This window comes from Heteronotia binoei, chromosome 5 (genome assembly GCF_032191835.1).
Source record: "Heteronotia binoei isolate CCM8104 ecotype False Entrance Well chromosome 5, APGP_CSIRO_Hbin_v1, whole genome shotgun sequence".
NCBI classification, from domain to species: Eukaryota; Metazoa; Chordata; class Lepidosauria; order Squamata; family Gekkonidae; genus Heteronotia; species Heteronotia binoei.
The window spans coordinates 45,848,143-45,862,314 of record NC_083227.1 but is presented as its reverse complement, the minus strand read 5'-3'; the positions used below and the strand labels follow the sequence as shown (position 1 = coordinate 45,862,314).

General features: G+C 41.6%; 1 protein-coding gene across 1 annotated transcript in view; it reads left to right on the top strand.

Moving 5' to 3' along the window:
• The window catches only part of CFAP20DC (CFAP20 domain containing), a 269,093-nt gene that overhangs the window by 41,446 nt on the left and 213,475 nt on the right, over nt 1-14,172 (top strand). The window contains exon 5 of the mRNA XM_060239416.1: nt 1,731-1,803. Coding sequence (XP_060095399.1) covers nt 1,731-1,803 — 73 coding nt within the window. The remainder of the gene's footprint in view (nt 1-1,730; nt 1,804-14,172) is intronic.

Sequence of the window (14,172 nt, the reverse complement as noted above, 5' to 3'; positions counted from 1 at the left end):
TAATAGCACATATCAATACAGCAGCTAGAATCCCTTTGGCACAGAAATGGAAACTTCAGGAAATCCCCAAGAGAACAGACTTGATAGGGAAAATCTTGGAAACGGCAGAGACAGACTATCTATCCCAGTTGTTGGCTGGTAAATCTAAGGAAGAAACAAAGAAGTACTGGGAGAAGCTATATATGTGGTTAGATACTTAAATCATACTGGTGTGAACTATTACTTTCTCTTTTTTTATCTAATATGATGTACATTAAAATGTGGAAAGGTAATCCAATATGGTTAGATAGATAATCTAAGTAATGATTTACAATTTTTATAATTTTTTTACAGATCAGAAAGATATGGTGTAAAATGATTAACAATATATCAGTGGTATTTTATTTGAAAGATTTGTCAACATCTAGACTGGATTACAAAATATTGTTAATGATAACTTTAATCTTTATTTCCCATTTCCCTTTCCCCTTTTCTACTTTGGAAAATCAATAAAACTTTAAAACTGAAAAAAGAATTGGTGCTTAGTGAGAACTCTGACCCACAGCCAAAAGGGGATATTGCACTGGAGAGCCATTGCCAGTTTGAGTAGACCCAGGGGCAGGAGGAGAAGCTTTCAATGCCCAGCCATTTCATGTTTTCCTAGGCTCAGAATATTTTATATCTTTAGTTTGCTTTGAGTTTCTGCTGTGATCCTTGTGCTGTTTCTTGATGTTTTGTTTTAAAAATTGCATTGCCAAATCCCACTATTTCAAAACTTTCCCCCCACAAAATATCACAAGAGTTTTAAGCATGTTTGTATTTTAAAGTTAAAAAAAATAATATAGTTATTTGTGTTTGTATCGTTTATAAAGTTTCTATCACTGCCATCTGGCATTAAATTTTTGACACATATGTTCCAGCCCCCCAAAGTCCCATTTATGTCAGATCTGGCCTTCATAACAAATGAATTTGACACCCCTGTATAGCACAACATGGAACTTTTTATTACTTAAAAACGGAGTGTACAAATTTAAGATAACCAATAAATCATATGGGGGCTGAGCGGTATAATATCAGCAGAAATGTGACAATTATAAAGATAATTTTTGTGAATGATCAGTCGAATTGGCCATTGCAGGATTGTGGTAATAGAGGCTTTTTTTGGTCCAGCATCCTTGCTAAAATACTTTGTTGCCATGATTCTTCAAAACCACTGTGGCTTTTCTGTGTGGAACACTGATTTTGCAAAATATTTGCTCTCTACTCTCTAAAATGCCATTTCTGTTTTAAGGATCCAGATCAGATCAAACCCTCAGTTGGCCATACCTGTCCAAATCCGGCTTCAGTTGTGTGATGAATTACTTAAGTGGTTCATATAAAGTTTAAATTTGTCATCTGTGTGAGCAATTACCATGCAGTTTTGCAGGAACATGTCTGTGAATCTTTAGATTGATTTTTATGTGTCCTTGCAGAATGTACTGTTTTTGTGTGCGCTGTCAACATAATGAAAAACTATAAATAAAATAATTGGTTTTTTTCTCCCTAAAGCTTCCACCTGAGCCACCAATTGGATATTTGGAGAAGTACAACTTTTTATTAGTTTGATTTGGTTTCCTTTGATTTGGTGTTCCTCCCTCTTTTCATGTTGTATGAACTATGGAAAATACTTCAACTGTCTATTGATAGATAATAAATTCTAAATGCTTGTTTAAATGTGATGCATTTTAATGTATTTCTTTGTCTCTTTCTAGTTGGACTGATCCAGCAGTTTCTGGTGCTTCAGATTTATGTGCCTTTGGGGCAAGACTTCTCTACCGAATTGCTGTAAGATAATGCAGAACTTCCTATCATGTTTCAAGCACTGTAGATACTTGATCAATTTAACCAGTACCAACTGCTATTAATTGTAAGTTGCAGCTTTTGCATTAAGGAGCAGTGACTTATCAAGTTGGCATGGAGTAATTAAGCTAATTTGATCTCCCATTTTTCAGATTTTTAAAAAGAATTTCTTTTTCCTGAGCACTAGAAAACAAATTGTGTATAATGTTAGTTAAGTGTGTTTTAATAGTGAAATTATACAATGATAACTTGATTATTTTGTGTAATTTGAAAAGTCACTAGCACATGAGATTAGTTTCTGTTCAGCAAGAAAAAAAATGTGCAAGACCCTAAGAAAACAATCCTAAGCTGGTCTACTCTGAATTCTACTATGGTCTATTCAATAGGGCTTACTCCCAGGGAAGTATCCTAAGGATTGCACTGTAAATCATTAATTTTGTCACTAGGGATCTGCATGAACCAGCCCACGAAGCAAAATTTGTTACAAATTTTGCCCTGTTCATGATTCATGAACCAAAGGTTTTATATGAACATTTAAAGCCACAAAAACAGCTGAGCAGCTGTTTTGTGCTTTCTCCTACAGTCCCCTTAAACTGGGCCTGCACAAGAAAGTGCAAAAAACAGCAGAAAGGTGTAAAATTCCTTGCCATTTGGCTGTTTTTCACACTTTCTTGTGCACTTCCTTTAAAGTTTAAAGAAAGCTTGAAACAGCTGATCGGCAAGGAGCAGGCTGGTTTGGCTCTCAGGTGAACCTCCTAGTTTGATTTGTTTCATGGTTCAGACACGCACTGACACAAACCACATTTTTCCAGTTCACACCTATCCTTGTTTGTCGCTTCTAAACCTCAACAGTGGTCATTTATTTGGGCTGAAGTTCATGCTTGCACAAATTATTCTTGTGTGTTAGAACATCCTCATTTTTATTCAGTTGATTTTGTAATTTTGGTATATACGTGTAAAAATCAAGTTCCATAGATACATTGGATATGATCATCTGGTAAGTTCAGGACAAATGTAAGCCCTAGGCATGGTTCACCGGGAAATTTGGGCTCAGTGCAGCTGCAGTACTTCATTATTTATTTATAAAATTTATATTCTGACTTTCTGCCCTCACAAGGGTCACTGAGGTGGCTAACAGTTTAAAATGTACCATAAAAAACCCAACATCCCTCCAAACACACATCATAAAAATAGTTTAAAAATTACACTAGAATGCATACAAAACATAAAAACAGCAGTTAAAATATTGGCCAAGAAGGAGGGATCACTGAGGGAATGCCAAATGAAACAAAAAAGCCTTCGGCCACTGGCACCAGCAAGCACAGTGATGGAGAGGTGTATATATAGCTTGAATATGTACAGATTGAGAAATACTCTATGTATGTGCAGATTTATCATATGTGATTGAGTGTGTGTGTGTAATATTCAGCATGTACAGTGTTGGAATTAGTTTTTCTTCGGTATATACACAGTGTTTTTTAAAAAAGATTTTGTGTTCCTTAAACAAGTCCTGTTACAATATTAGGGTTGCCAGCTGTCTGAGTAAGAAAATATCCTATACCATTACTAGAGGTTTAATGGGATGTTATTTAATGGGCAACCCCTATGCCATAAATCCGGCCCTTATCTGTACGCGCTGCCGCCAGGCTGCTTAGGGCGGGGGCCACGTTTTGCCTCCCTGGATGGAGCGAGGCAAACGGTTCCTCTCCATCCGGGAGGTTGGTAGGGCGTGGCTTGGGGCTTTATAAGCCCAGCCACGCCCAGGAGCACGCACTTCGCTGTGTTTGTCGGCCCACCCTCCCTCCCTTTTAATAGTACAGGTTTTTCCAGTCGCCGGTTTTCGGGGCCAGGTAGGAATTTTTTCACTCCAGCTGATTGGCCTTTGCTGGGATGTTTTTCGCCTACCTTGTACTATTTGTTTTTGAGGTTGGTCCTGGTTGGTAACTTTATTGGCGGGTGTTTAATTAGGTGGACAGTTTTCGGTGAGCACCCACGGTTTTCCCAGGTTTAAGGGAAGTAGCGGGATCGGACGGCAGCGGGGCTGTACGGCCCTCTGCTGTCTTGCCCGCTATCGGGTCACCCCTTCTGGCAGGCCGTTCCTGGGTGGGCGGCCGTGCCGTTGGGGTATACCTGGCCTTCGCCAGCCTGGCAGCAGCCGGTTCTATCTGGCTGCTGCCGGGGGCTGGGTGGCTCGCCCATCCGGACAGGGAAGGGTCCGGGGTGTTTCCCTTGGTCTGTCCGGTAGCAGTTTAGTTTTGCCCCTGGCTTTGCAATTCAATAAAGTTGCCCTGTTTTTTCATCCAACTTACCGTGTTGTCTCGTTCTTCCGACTGGGGGGGCAAAAGCTTCTGCTTCCCTTTTCCACACATTAAGCCTCTATTAAAGGTACAGGAGATTCCCCCCCCCCCCGGTCTGTTGGCAACCCTGTGTGATATTGGGTACACGTGAATAACGAATTCCTTATTCATATATGCGGAACTTCATCACAAGAGGAAAGTAACAGGTTTATGCAACTTCCCAGCAGCAGTTTGCTACAATATTGTGAGTAAATATGTGATTCTGTGCTCTATCAGATTAGCAGTAGGAAACTGTATTGTCCTGCACTTAGTCACAAACTCATGTTTGTGTTTGCTGAAGGGCTTTAAAGTTCCTAGTGCCCTTCTGCTTCCATGACTGCTTGGTAAGAGCTCATCCTATCCCAAAGCATAGCTGCACCATTGTGTACATGAGTGATAATGTTTAAAAACCAGGTGGAAATTAGCAGCTTACCCTTAAAAAGATAGTGTGATATTCTTCAGATTTTGCTAGATGCATTAGATTTTTGCAGTGCACCATGGGATCATCTGGCAACAGTGATCCATGCAACGGTCACCTCGAGACTAGACTACTGTAATGCCCTCTACATGGGGCTGCCCCTGTGCCTAACTCGGAAATTACAGCTAGTGCAGAACGCGGCAGCCAGACTGTTAATGGGACTCCCTAAATGGGAGCATATACAGCCTAGGCTATGGGAACTGCACTGGCTGCCAATTGTGTACCGGATTCATTACAAGGTGCTGGTTATTACCTTTAAAGACCTATATGGACGAGGACCTGCCTACCTTAGGGACCGTCTCTCCCCATATGTTCCCCAGAGAGTACTGAGATCTAGCTCGCAAAATCTGCTGACCATCCCTGGGCCGAAGGAGGCCAAATTGAAAGTTATGAGGGAGAGGACCTTCTCAATTACAGCTCCCCACTGGTGGAACCAGTTACCAGAAGAGATACAGGCCTTGCGGAACCTTGACCAGTTTCGCTGGGCCTGCAAGACCATCCTCTTCCAGCTGGCTTTTTAATGTGGAATTACTGTACCATCGTCATGAATAACTGTGTTATATTAAGATCGTAGCACCAAATTAATTGTGGTTTAAACTGTAGTTTTAAATCATTAGTCTAATTGATGACTTTAATGTAATTGTATATTTAATTGAGGAACACAACTGTTTGTAATTTGGGGTTTTTATTATTGTGCTATTGTAATGTTTGTATTTTATGCCATGTAAGCTGCCCTGAGCCTGCTTCGGCAAGGAGGGCGGGATATAAATTAAAAATTATTATTATTATTATCATCATCTTCCTATTAATTGATAGAGAAGTGCTGGGAAAGAAAGTTCCCTGAAGGTAGCCTTCATGCACTGATGTTAGTATTCCCATCTGCTAAGTGTTGGATCATCACCTGTATTCTTCTCTTGAGTAATTAATTTTAAATAGTTCACACTCTTCTTCTATTTTGGGAGCAATTGCTGTTTCTATTTTAAACAGAAGATGACTTGAGAATATGCACAAATGGGTAACACCACACTTGGTCTTCCTTCCGAAAGACCTGCTTTCTGGGCTCCCTTCCAAACTGTTGATCTGACTTTAATTCGAAATGTCTCCTTAGTGTTGTGCCTCCCAGGATCTCTGGAACCAAATATGCTTTGATTGCTGTCTGGGGAATGAGTACAATTTGCTCCTACCTGGGCAGTATCTCTTGGGCTCTCTGTAGTGAAGAAGGACCAGATGCTAATCCCATCTGTTGTGTCCAATGGGAAAGTAAGTTGCTAGCTTTGCCATGAAAGACTTTGCTGAAGCTTTGTAGTCATTCTTGTAAAATTCAGTGCTGGGTTCTTAATGAACCACTTAGTTAAAATGCACGTCACATCATCAGGTTTAAAGTGCTTTAAAGCATTTCCAAATACAAGTGGGACAGAATGAGTTGGACCTTTTTAGTAGTGCTCCAAAGGTCAAGGATCTAGTTGCAGCTTATAATCATGGCATATCTTAATTTTTTTATTTGTATAGTTTAAACACAAGAGTCACGCTGGTACTGGTCTCCTTTTGAGTGTTCTGAGAATCTTGTCTGTGGGAGCAGACAGCTTAATGTTGAATCATTATCCCTTGATAAAAGATGTTAAGTATAGAACATATGAAAGTAATGTTTAATGTCAGTTTCCCCACACTCGTCTCCTTTGTGAGATTTCTGTGGGTTAAATTTCTCCTTTATGTTTAAATATAGAAGGACTGACACTCTGAGGCTTTTGCTTGAAGTTTCATCTCAATTGTAATGCAACAGCAAATGGTAGCTGATGCGTTGCATTGCTTACAGCTTTGGGCCACTACTTATGTTTGCAGATGGGGAGCAAGTCTACTTATGTGAATGTAGTCAGTCAGTCTGTTGCCTTTTAGGCTGTTTGCTCTGACAGGAAATATTTCTTGTGATTAGTTGTGTTAACTTTCCATCATTTTCTGTATTGCATTACTTTTCTCTTTTTCCTCTTGTACAAAATTCAGGAGACATGTACTTTGCTTTTCCTTTCTGAAGTATTGGAACCAATAGAAAAACTCATGGCGGGGATGTAGTCTTTTTTTTTTTTAACTTCTCTTCATCTGAGTTATCAGGGAAGTTCACATTTGCAAATCAGACGTTGTCAGATTTTTCTTTCAGTACCTCTTTGCTAGTTGACGTCTGAAAAGACCTCTCATTAGAAAACTGCCTTGGTGGCTATGGTAGGACAGAAAGACAGGATATAAATATTGTAAATATAGAAAAAAATCCATTCAGGTATAAATCGGGTTTTTTTTTTCAATGTAGGGGGGCAACTTGTGTTCCCCTTCCCTTATAGTGACTTACCTCCAGTAAAATGCAAATAACTTCACTTTAAGCAAACCTGGGCAGCTCTTCTCACAGTGCTTCTGTATAGGAACTGTTCTCTCTTTTGGGAGAGAGTGATGTCCCTTGCAGTTTGCAGTCTACTGGTGCTATTCAGTGCTGATATTTGCTACAAATGGAAATTTACCAACGTTTGCGCTTGTGTATATGTTGGGAATTGTGTGACATTTAAATTTGTGCTGCCTTTTGATAGCCAAGAGTAGACTGGTTTGTTTGAATATCTGCTCAATTTCATGTGTTTCATTTAACTGTCTGGAGACTTGTGACAGCTTAAATTTTTTTAGAGCTAATATGGTCACAGTGGTTAGAGCATTAGACCAGTGTTGGGTTCACATCCCCTAATCAGTCATAAAGCTTCTGGGAGACTTTGGACTAGTCAGTGACTCTCAGCTTAACCTATCTAAACAGGGTTGTTAGAATAAACTGGAAGAAAAGAGAACTGTTATGCTGCTTTTAAGCCCTTGGGGCATGGGAATAAAAAAAAAAAAAAGAAACAGGTCTGAATTTGGGCTGGGTTTCTGTGCCTGGATTAAAGACTCTTTTTTGTCTGCTGAGACACCCAGTCTGTTGTTGTTAATATTAATAACTTCATTTGTAGACTTCCTTTTTCACTGAGACTCAAGGGGGGTTGCAAAATATTAAAAGCAATTCAGTCAGTAAGGAAAGACAGCCATAAGGCTAGGATTAGAGAACCAAAAAACAGTACACTTAAAAAAAAAAAAACTGCCGAAGGCAACAAAGTATATGAAGCAAGACATACCATAATGCAGAAGTGGGGTTTACAAAGATAGAAGACACTGTAGTAAAAAGGGCCAATGTACACAATAAACATTGCAGTAGGTAACTATATATCCCTTATAGAAATGACATCCTGAGGTGTTCCATTAAATTACAGTTCTAATCCCTTTATAAAAATTGCCCTCCTGAATAGTTTTGTTTTTCACAGTCTCCATAATGATACAAGTGTGATTTTCTTTTGTTGAAGGAGAAGCTTTTGCCAGAGTTTTTCTGCTACACAAGTAGGTCCCACTGTGTCCTGAACTAACCAGTCCGGATAGGTTTTTTTGCTCTAAGAAAGCATACACATTGCTGTGTGCAAGAAATCATGCAGACTGTTGGGGCACCACTTCTTTGGATTCTGTTTGCATCCCATGTGAATATTTACCAATTGCTCCACCTCCTTCTCTATTCCAATCCAATCCATGGAAACTTTTTTGTACATTTTGATTGCAACTCCAAGGACTTGGATTGGAGAGCTAATTCAGCAACGCCCATTGTGTCTCAGGCCTGGCTTTGGGTCCCAGGTCTTGAACAAGGGTTCTGTTTATCTGTCAAGATAATAATCTGGTTTTAACTGGCTGTTTACACAAAAGCTTTAAACCCGTCTTGAACTTTAGTAATAGGGCAAGCTGAAAACTGAAATAAACAAACTGTGTCTGGTTGTGGTTTGCTCCAAGATAATTATGTTATCAAAACATTGGGTTTTGGGGGGGGGGGAAGCAGGAGAGGAAATCAGGCATTATTAATAGAAATAAGGATCTAATCAAGGTTTTCTGTGCTTTCAGACATTTCTTGTGCTCCCACTTTAATTCCTGATATATATAAATCCTAATTAAATCATGACCTCTGCACACCAGATGGATTATACTCCCTTTAATATTCTTATTTATTACAATATGTCATAGGAAATTAAAAAGTCAGCTCTGATTAATTGGTGTATTCTAGAACTCCTTCAAGACATCAGAAATATTACAGAACATTTTGCCTTCCAGCCTTGGGGGCCTCCTGATGTTCAGATAACTAATGAATGTCTTTCTGTTTCTCTCTTGCTTCATATGGAGTCGTATGACTTGCCATTTAAGTTTTCCTGTTCATCACTGGTTTATATGAGACTCTATATCATGTTTTAAAACCAACTCAACCTCCCTTTAATGTTAGTGAGACTTGTTCCAAGTAGCTTTTAGCAGGCTATAATGAGTCTTTGAGCTGGACAAGAACTTGGGAGCTATTAGAATAAACAAGGGTGCTTAGTGTTAATAGAGTCTCACCCAGGCTTCTCTTCCTCACAGTTTATATATTTAGCAGACTCAAGTGTATTTGACTGAGGGGAAGAAATTTGGGGATTTGGATGAGCTGGGAAAGATCTGCTGAGCATTTGCCCTTTCCCTTTGCAGGTACTTTGAAAAGCCCAGAACTACCATAACATCTCTTGTCCTGTTACCCTGTTTGAGCAGCCTTAGTTGATATCCAAAAAGACACCCCTATACTGATTCCCAAGCCATGCAGCCCGGGAATATGATATTGCAATGTAACCCTAGAATATTAATATGACACAGCAACACCCATTTCAATTGGAATGGTCTGTCTTGCACATAAGGGAGTCAACTCCAGTTCCTTCTAGGCCCCAAGCAGGCTGGCATGATGCCAAGTCTGGTTCACAGAGTGGGCAGATGTGGTGGCTGTGCTGAAAGGCTAAAGAGCATCCATCTTTCTGCGCCTGGAAAGGCCCCGAGAAAGGACAAAATGGGCAGAGATGTAAAACTTCCTTCACTCCGCTTGGCAACCTTTTAAGTCCTGTTCTCAAAACATAAAAACAATGTAAGGGTTACCAGAGCCCTGCAACACAAACAAATGGTTTGTATATGTGCTGTGTTATTCTTCAGGAAAAGACAGCAGAAAAACACAAAGGCTAATGTCCAAGAGCCATCTTGTTGTGAACATGCTTTATCTGTAACTGGTCTCACATTTCTGCCAGGGAATCTGACTTCTAATAGAATTTCTATTTTTCTTTAATTACTGCTAAGGCTATCAAAGTCAACCAATCTCCTGAACACTTGATGGATGCCTATCCATGTTGACATTTAGGGTGTAATCTATCACTTTTGGTGAGCTTCAAAGGAACCAGATTGGCCACAGCAGAGCCATAAAAGTCAACTGGTCAGTGTAATTAAAATTCCTCTTTTGGGGTATGATTGTATGACACTATGATTTCTGATTGGACACTCAGCACATGACACCCCGACTTTCCATTTGACATTTGAGTTCTGACACTCTTATTGGACAATTGAACCTCTTGATATGACATAATTTATCCTAGAAAACAGGCAACCCTACCTCTCAAGATTCGATTTTTCCACCCTCCCCTCTACCCAGGAATTTTTCTCACCTTCCCATTCTCCCTGGCATCCTTCCCTCCCTCCATCCCTTTCTGCCTTCAGTCCTCCCCCCTTCTTCTCAAGAGAAATTTCTCCCCAGAGGCCTCCTGTATTCTTACTGAACCTACTCTGCAAAATTTAGGTATTGTATACCCTCCCCCCCCCATCCACACTTATTCAGCTAACCACTGTATTCCCCTTGTATGCTCGAAATGGTTTGATTGGGATGTAACTATTTGAAAACCAATACCTATAATAAAATCCATTATTTAACAAAAGGATTTTCAGTGGTCTATCTCTGTAAACATTGACAGAGATCCTTGCTCACCTCTGTTACTGAGAGGCGCTGCCTGATAAAATGGAGTACGCCAGTGCCTAGAGAGAGAGTGGGTCTCATATTTCTGTTAAACAAAATGGAGTCCAACCAAAAACAGGCCAAGAAAACACTCCATCTAAAAAGGTGGAGTGGACCCCACAGAGAGCTTGTTCTGGTTGGTGCCTGAAGTCTGCCTCTCAGTGTAATCTCACCTATCCCCCCCCCCCACACACAACACCTCTGCCCAAACAGGATGCATAATAACATGGGAACTGCTGGTAAGTATTGTTCACACCCTAATCCTCAGCTACTGATCAATCAGCCGTCTCCTTGGCTCTTCCTGCAACTCAGTTTCTCTTTGTCTACTGCTATGGTAATGTCTGACATCTGGGCACGTTACTTGTTTTCTATGCTTGCTTCTCCCCAGGGGTATCTTTGCTGAACTGCCCAAACCATTAACACATTCTGACATTTTGTAACCTGTTGGGAGGACATTACTAAATCAGCCCCACTATTGTTACCTGAAGATCCATCAAGGTGACCAGAGTCTGCTCTACTCATTGGCTTAAGGTGGGCACCCAATCAGATACCCAGAATAGACTAACCACTGCCCACCACACAAGCCAGCCCCTTTTCTGGATTGGTCTCAGCCCCTCCAAAGATTACATACAGGACTTCAAGCCATGCTTGCTTTCTCTCTCTTCCTGCCTGGACACCATGTAACCAGATTGTTCCCCCTCCATTACCCTAAGTAAGGGGGGGTGGTCTCTCAGTCATGGCACATGGCCATGCATGTCTTCATCTTCAAGGTCCCAAATGGACCTCTGCACACCTGGAAAGGTAGTATGCCCTGTGTGCCTTTCCTTTGACTCTGCTATATCTCACCTCTTTATTTCTTAGGTCTCCCCCGGTAATACCGGGGAGGGTACCGAGAGATAACTCTGCTCTCCATCACAGGCAAAATCCTTGCCAGAATACTCCTGAACAGACTGGTGCCCACCATTGCAGAAGAACTCCTCACAGAGAGCCAGTGCGGCTTCAGAGCTAACAGGAGCACCACCGACATGATATCTGTTCTCAGGCAGCTCCAAGAGAAATGCAGGGAACAGAACAAGGGTCTATATGTGACTTTTGTCGACCTTACCAAAGCTTTCGATACCGTTAGCAGGAAAGGCCTGTGGCAAATCTTGGAACGTTTAGGATGTCCCCCAAGGTTCCTCAGCATGATCATCCAGCTACATGAAGACCAGCGAGGCCAAATCAGACACTGCAACGACCTCTCGGAGCCCTTCCCAGTAGGCACAGGTGTAAAGCAAGGCTGCGTTCTCGCGCCAACTCTCTTTATGATCTTCTTTAGCATGATGCTTCAAAGAGCCGCAGTAGATCTAGATGATGACGATGGTGTCTACATCCGCTATCGCATCGATGGCAGCCTGTTCAACCTGAGGTGACTAAAGGCTCACTCCAAGACAATGGAAAAACTTATCCGCAAGCTACTGTTTGCTGATGATGCTGCACTCGTCTCCCACTCGGTATCAGCTCTGCAGCATATGACGTCCTGCTTTGCAGAGGCTGCCCAGCTATTCGGCCTAGAAGTTAGTCTGAAGAAGACAGAAGTTCTCCACCAGCCTGCACCCCAGGAAGATTATCACCCTCCCTGCATCACTGTGGGTGAATCAGTTCTGAAGACAGTCCAGCAGTTCAGCTACCTGGGGTGCATCATCTCCTCAGATGCCAAGATCGACAAGGAGATTGACAACAGGCTGGCAAAGGCAAACCGTGCCTTTGGCCGACTGCACAAAAGAGTGTGGAGCAACAAGCATCTGAAAAAAGGCACAAAGATCAATGTTTACAAAGCAGTTGTGATGACAACCCTCATATACGGCTCTGAATCGTGGGTTTTATACCATCATCACCTGTGACTCCTTGAGCGCTTTCATCAGCGCTGCCTTCGCACCATCCTCAACATCCACTGGAGTGACTTTGTGACCAACACTGAAGTCCTCAAGAGGGCGGAGGTTACAAGCATCGAGGCACTGCTGTTGAAGACGCAGCTGCGCTGGGCAGGGCATATTTCTAGGATGGAAAACCACCGCCTTCCCAAGATTGCTCTGTATGGCAAACTTTCCACCAGCCATCGAAATAGAGGGGCACCAAAGAAGAGGTACAAGGACTCCTTGAAGAAATCCCTTGGTACCTGTCACATCAACCATCACCAGTGGTCTGACCTAGCCTCAGATTGCAAAGCATGGAGGCACACCATCCACCAGGCTGTCTCTTCCTTTGAGAACGCATGCATAGCTGGTCTTGAGGACAAAAGGAGATTGAGGAAGAATCGCACTGCTACAGCACCAACCCCAAATCAGACTTTTCCCTGCAGCCACTGTGGCCGGATCTGCCTGTCCCGCATTGGTCTTGTCAGCCACCAGCGAGCCTGCAGCAGACGTGGACTACTGCACCCTTCTTAAATCTTCGTTCGCGAAGTCAAGCCGAGAGAGAGAGAGATTTCTTAGGTCTCACCTCTTTATTTCTTAGGTCTCGTGTGTGTTCTTATATTATTTATGTGTAAAGGAATGATTGTATCGCAACACCTATATTTATTTGAGTCAAATTATAAAATACAATTGCTTGGACTATTCTTGGCTGAAAACCTGAACTCCGTATCATTGAAAGCAAAGATCCTCGCTACTAAATTCGCTCTACCAAGTCTCTTAGCTAATTTCCCCATTAAAAATAAAATACTTAAAAGCATTGCCTGTAACACCTCACCTCTTGTAAGTCTACCATTTTGAGCTAAGAAATATTAATATTCTCCAATAGAAGGTTAGTTGAGATGTAATATAGTAGGAACAGAAGCATCTTTTTATAATGCAGTATCTATAAAACATGTGTGTTCCCTGACTGTCATATCATAGGCAAGGGAGAGGTGGGTGTAGTACAGCTGTAGGTCTCTGAATTAAGCTACAATTGCTCACTACCTGAAGGTAATCCAACTTCTGAGCTAGCATTGATCTCCCCTCCTTATTGTGCTTTCTAAGGTATTTGCGCTCAGTTTTTATTGTTGTATTTTTAAACCTATACTTACCTGCCTGGGTTCCCACTTTGATGTGTGAGAAATGCAGGGTATACATTTTAAAAAGATTAGATAGGTGCATAGAGGATATATCAGTGGCTACTAGCCATGGTGACTGAGGGAATCTGCTACATTCAGAGGCACTAAACCTCTGAATCTCGAGCTAGGAGGCAACATCAGAGGAAGGCTGCAGCCCCTGTGCCCTGTTGTTGGCCCTCCAGAGGAACTGGTTGGCCACTGTGTGAGACAGGATGCTAGACTAGGTGGAGTATTGGTCTGATCCAGTAGGGATTTTATGTTCTTATAAATGAAGTAAAGAAATAAGTTTATTTAAAAAATTTATATGCCACCTTTTCACAGCAGTCCCAAGAGGCTTGCAGTAAACATTGGGGGAAGGGGGAACCGAGTAAAGACCATAGATAGGAATAGCAACAACCAACAGCAGTACAAAACAGAAAGCTTGCTTCATGTGGAAAAGCAATCTGTCAAGGAAGTAGATTTGAGCTAACCTTTTTCCTGACATGCTCTTTTTATGTACACAGTCTATTTACAGTGAAGCAGTCAGACATACTAACATTCCATGCACAGTCTGAATGGTATAGTCCAGGAATGCCTCAGT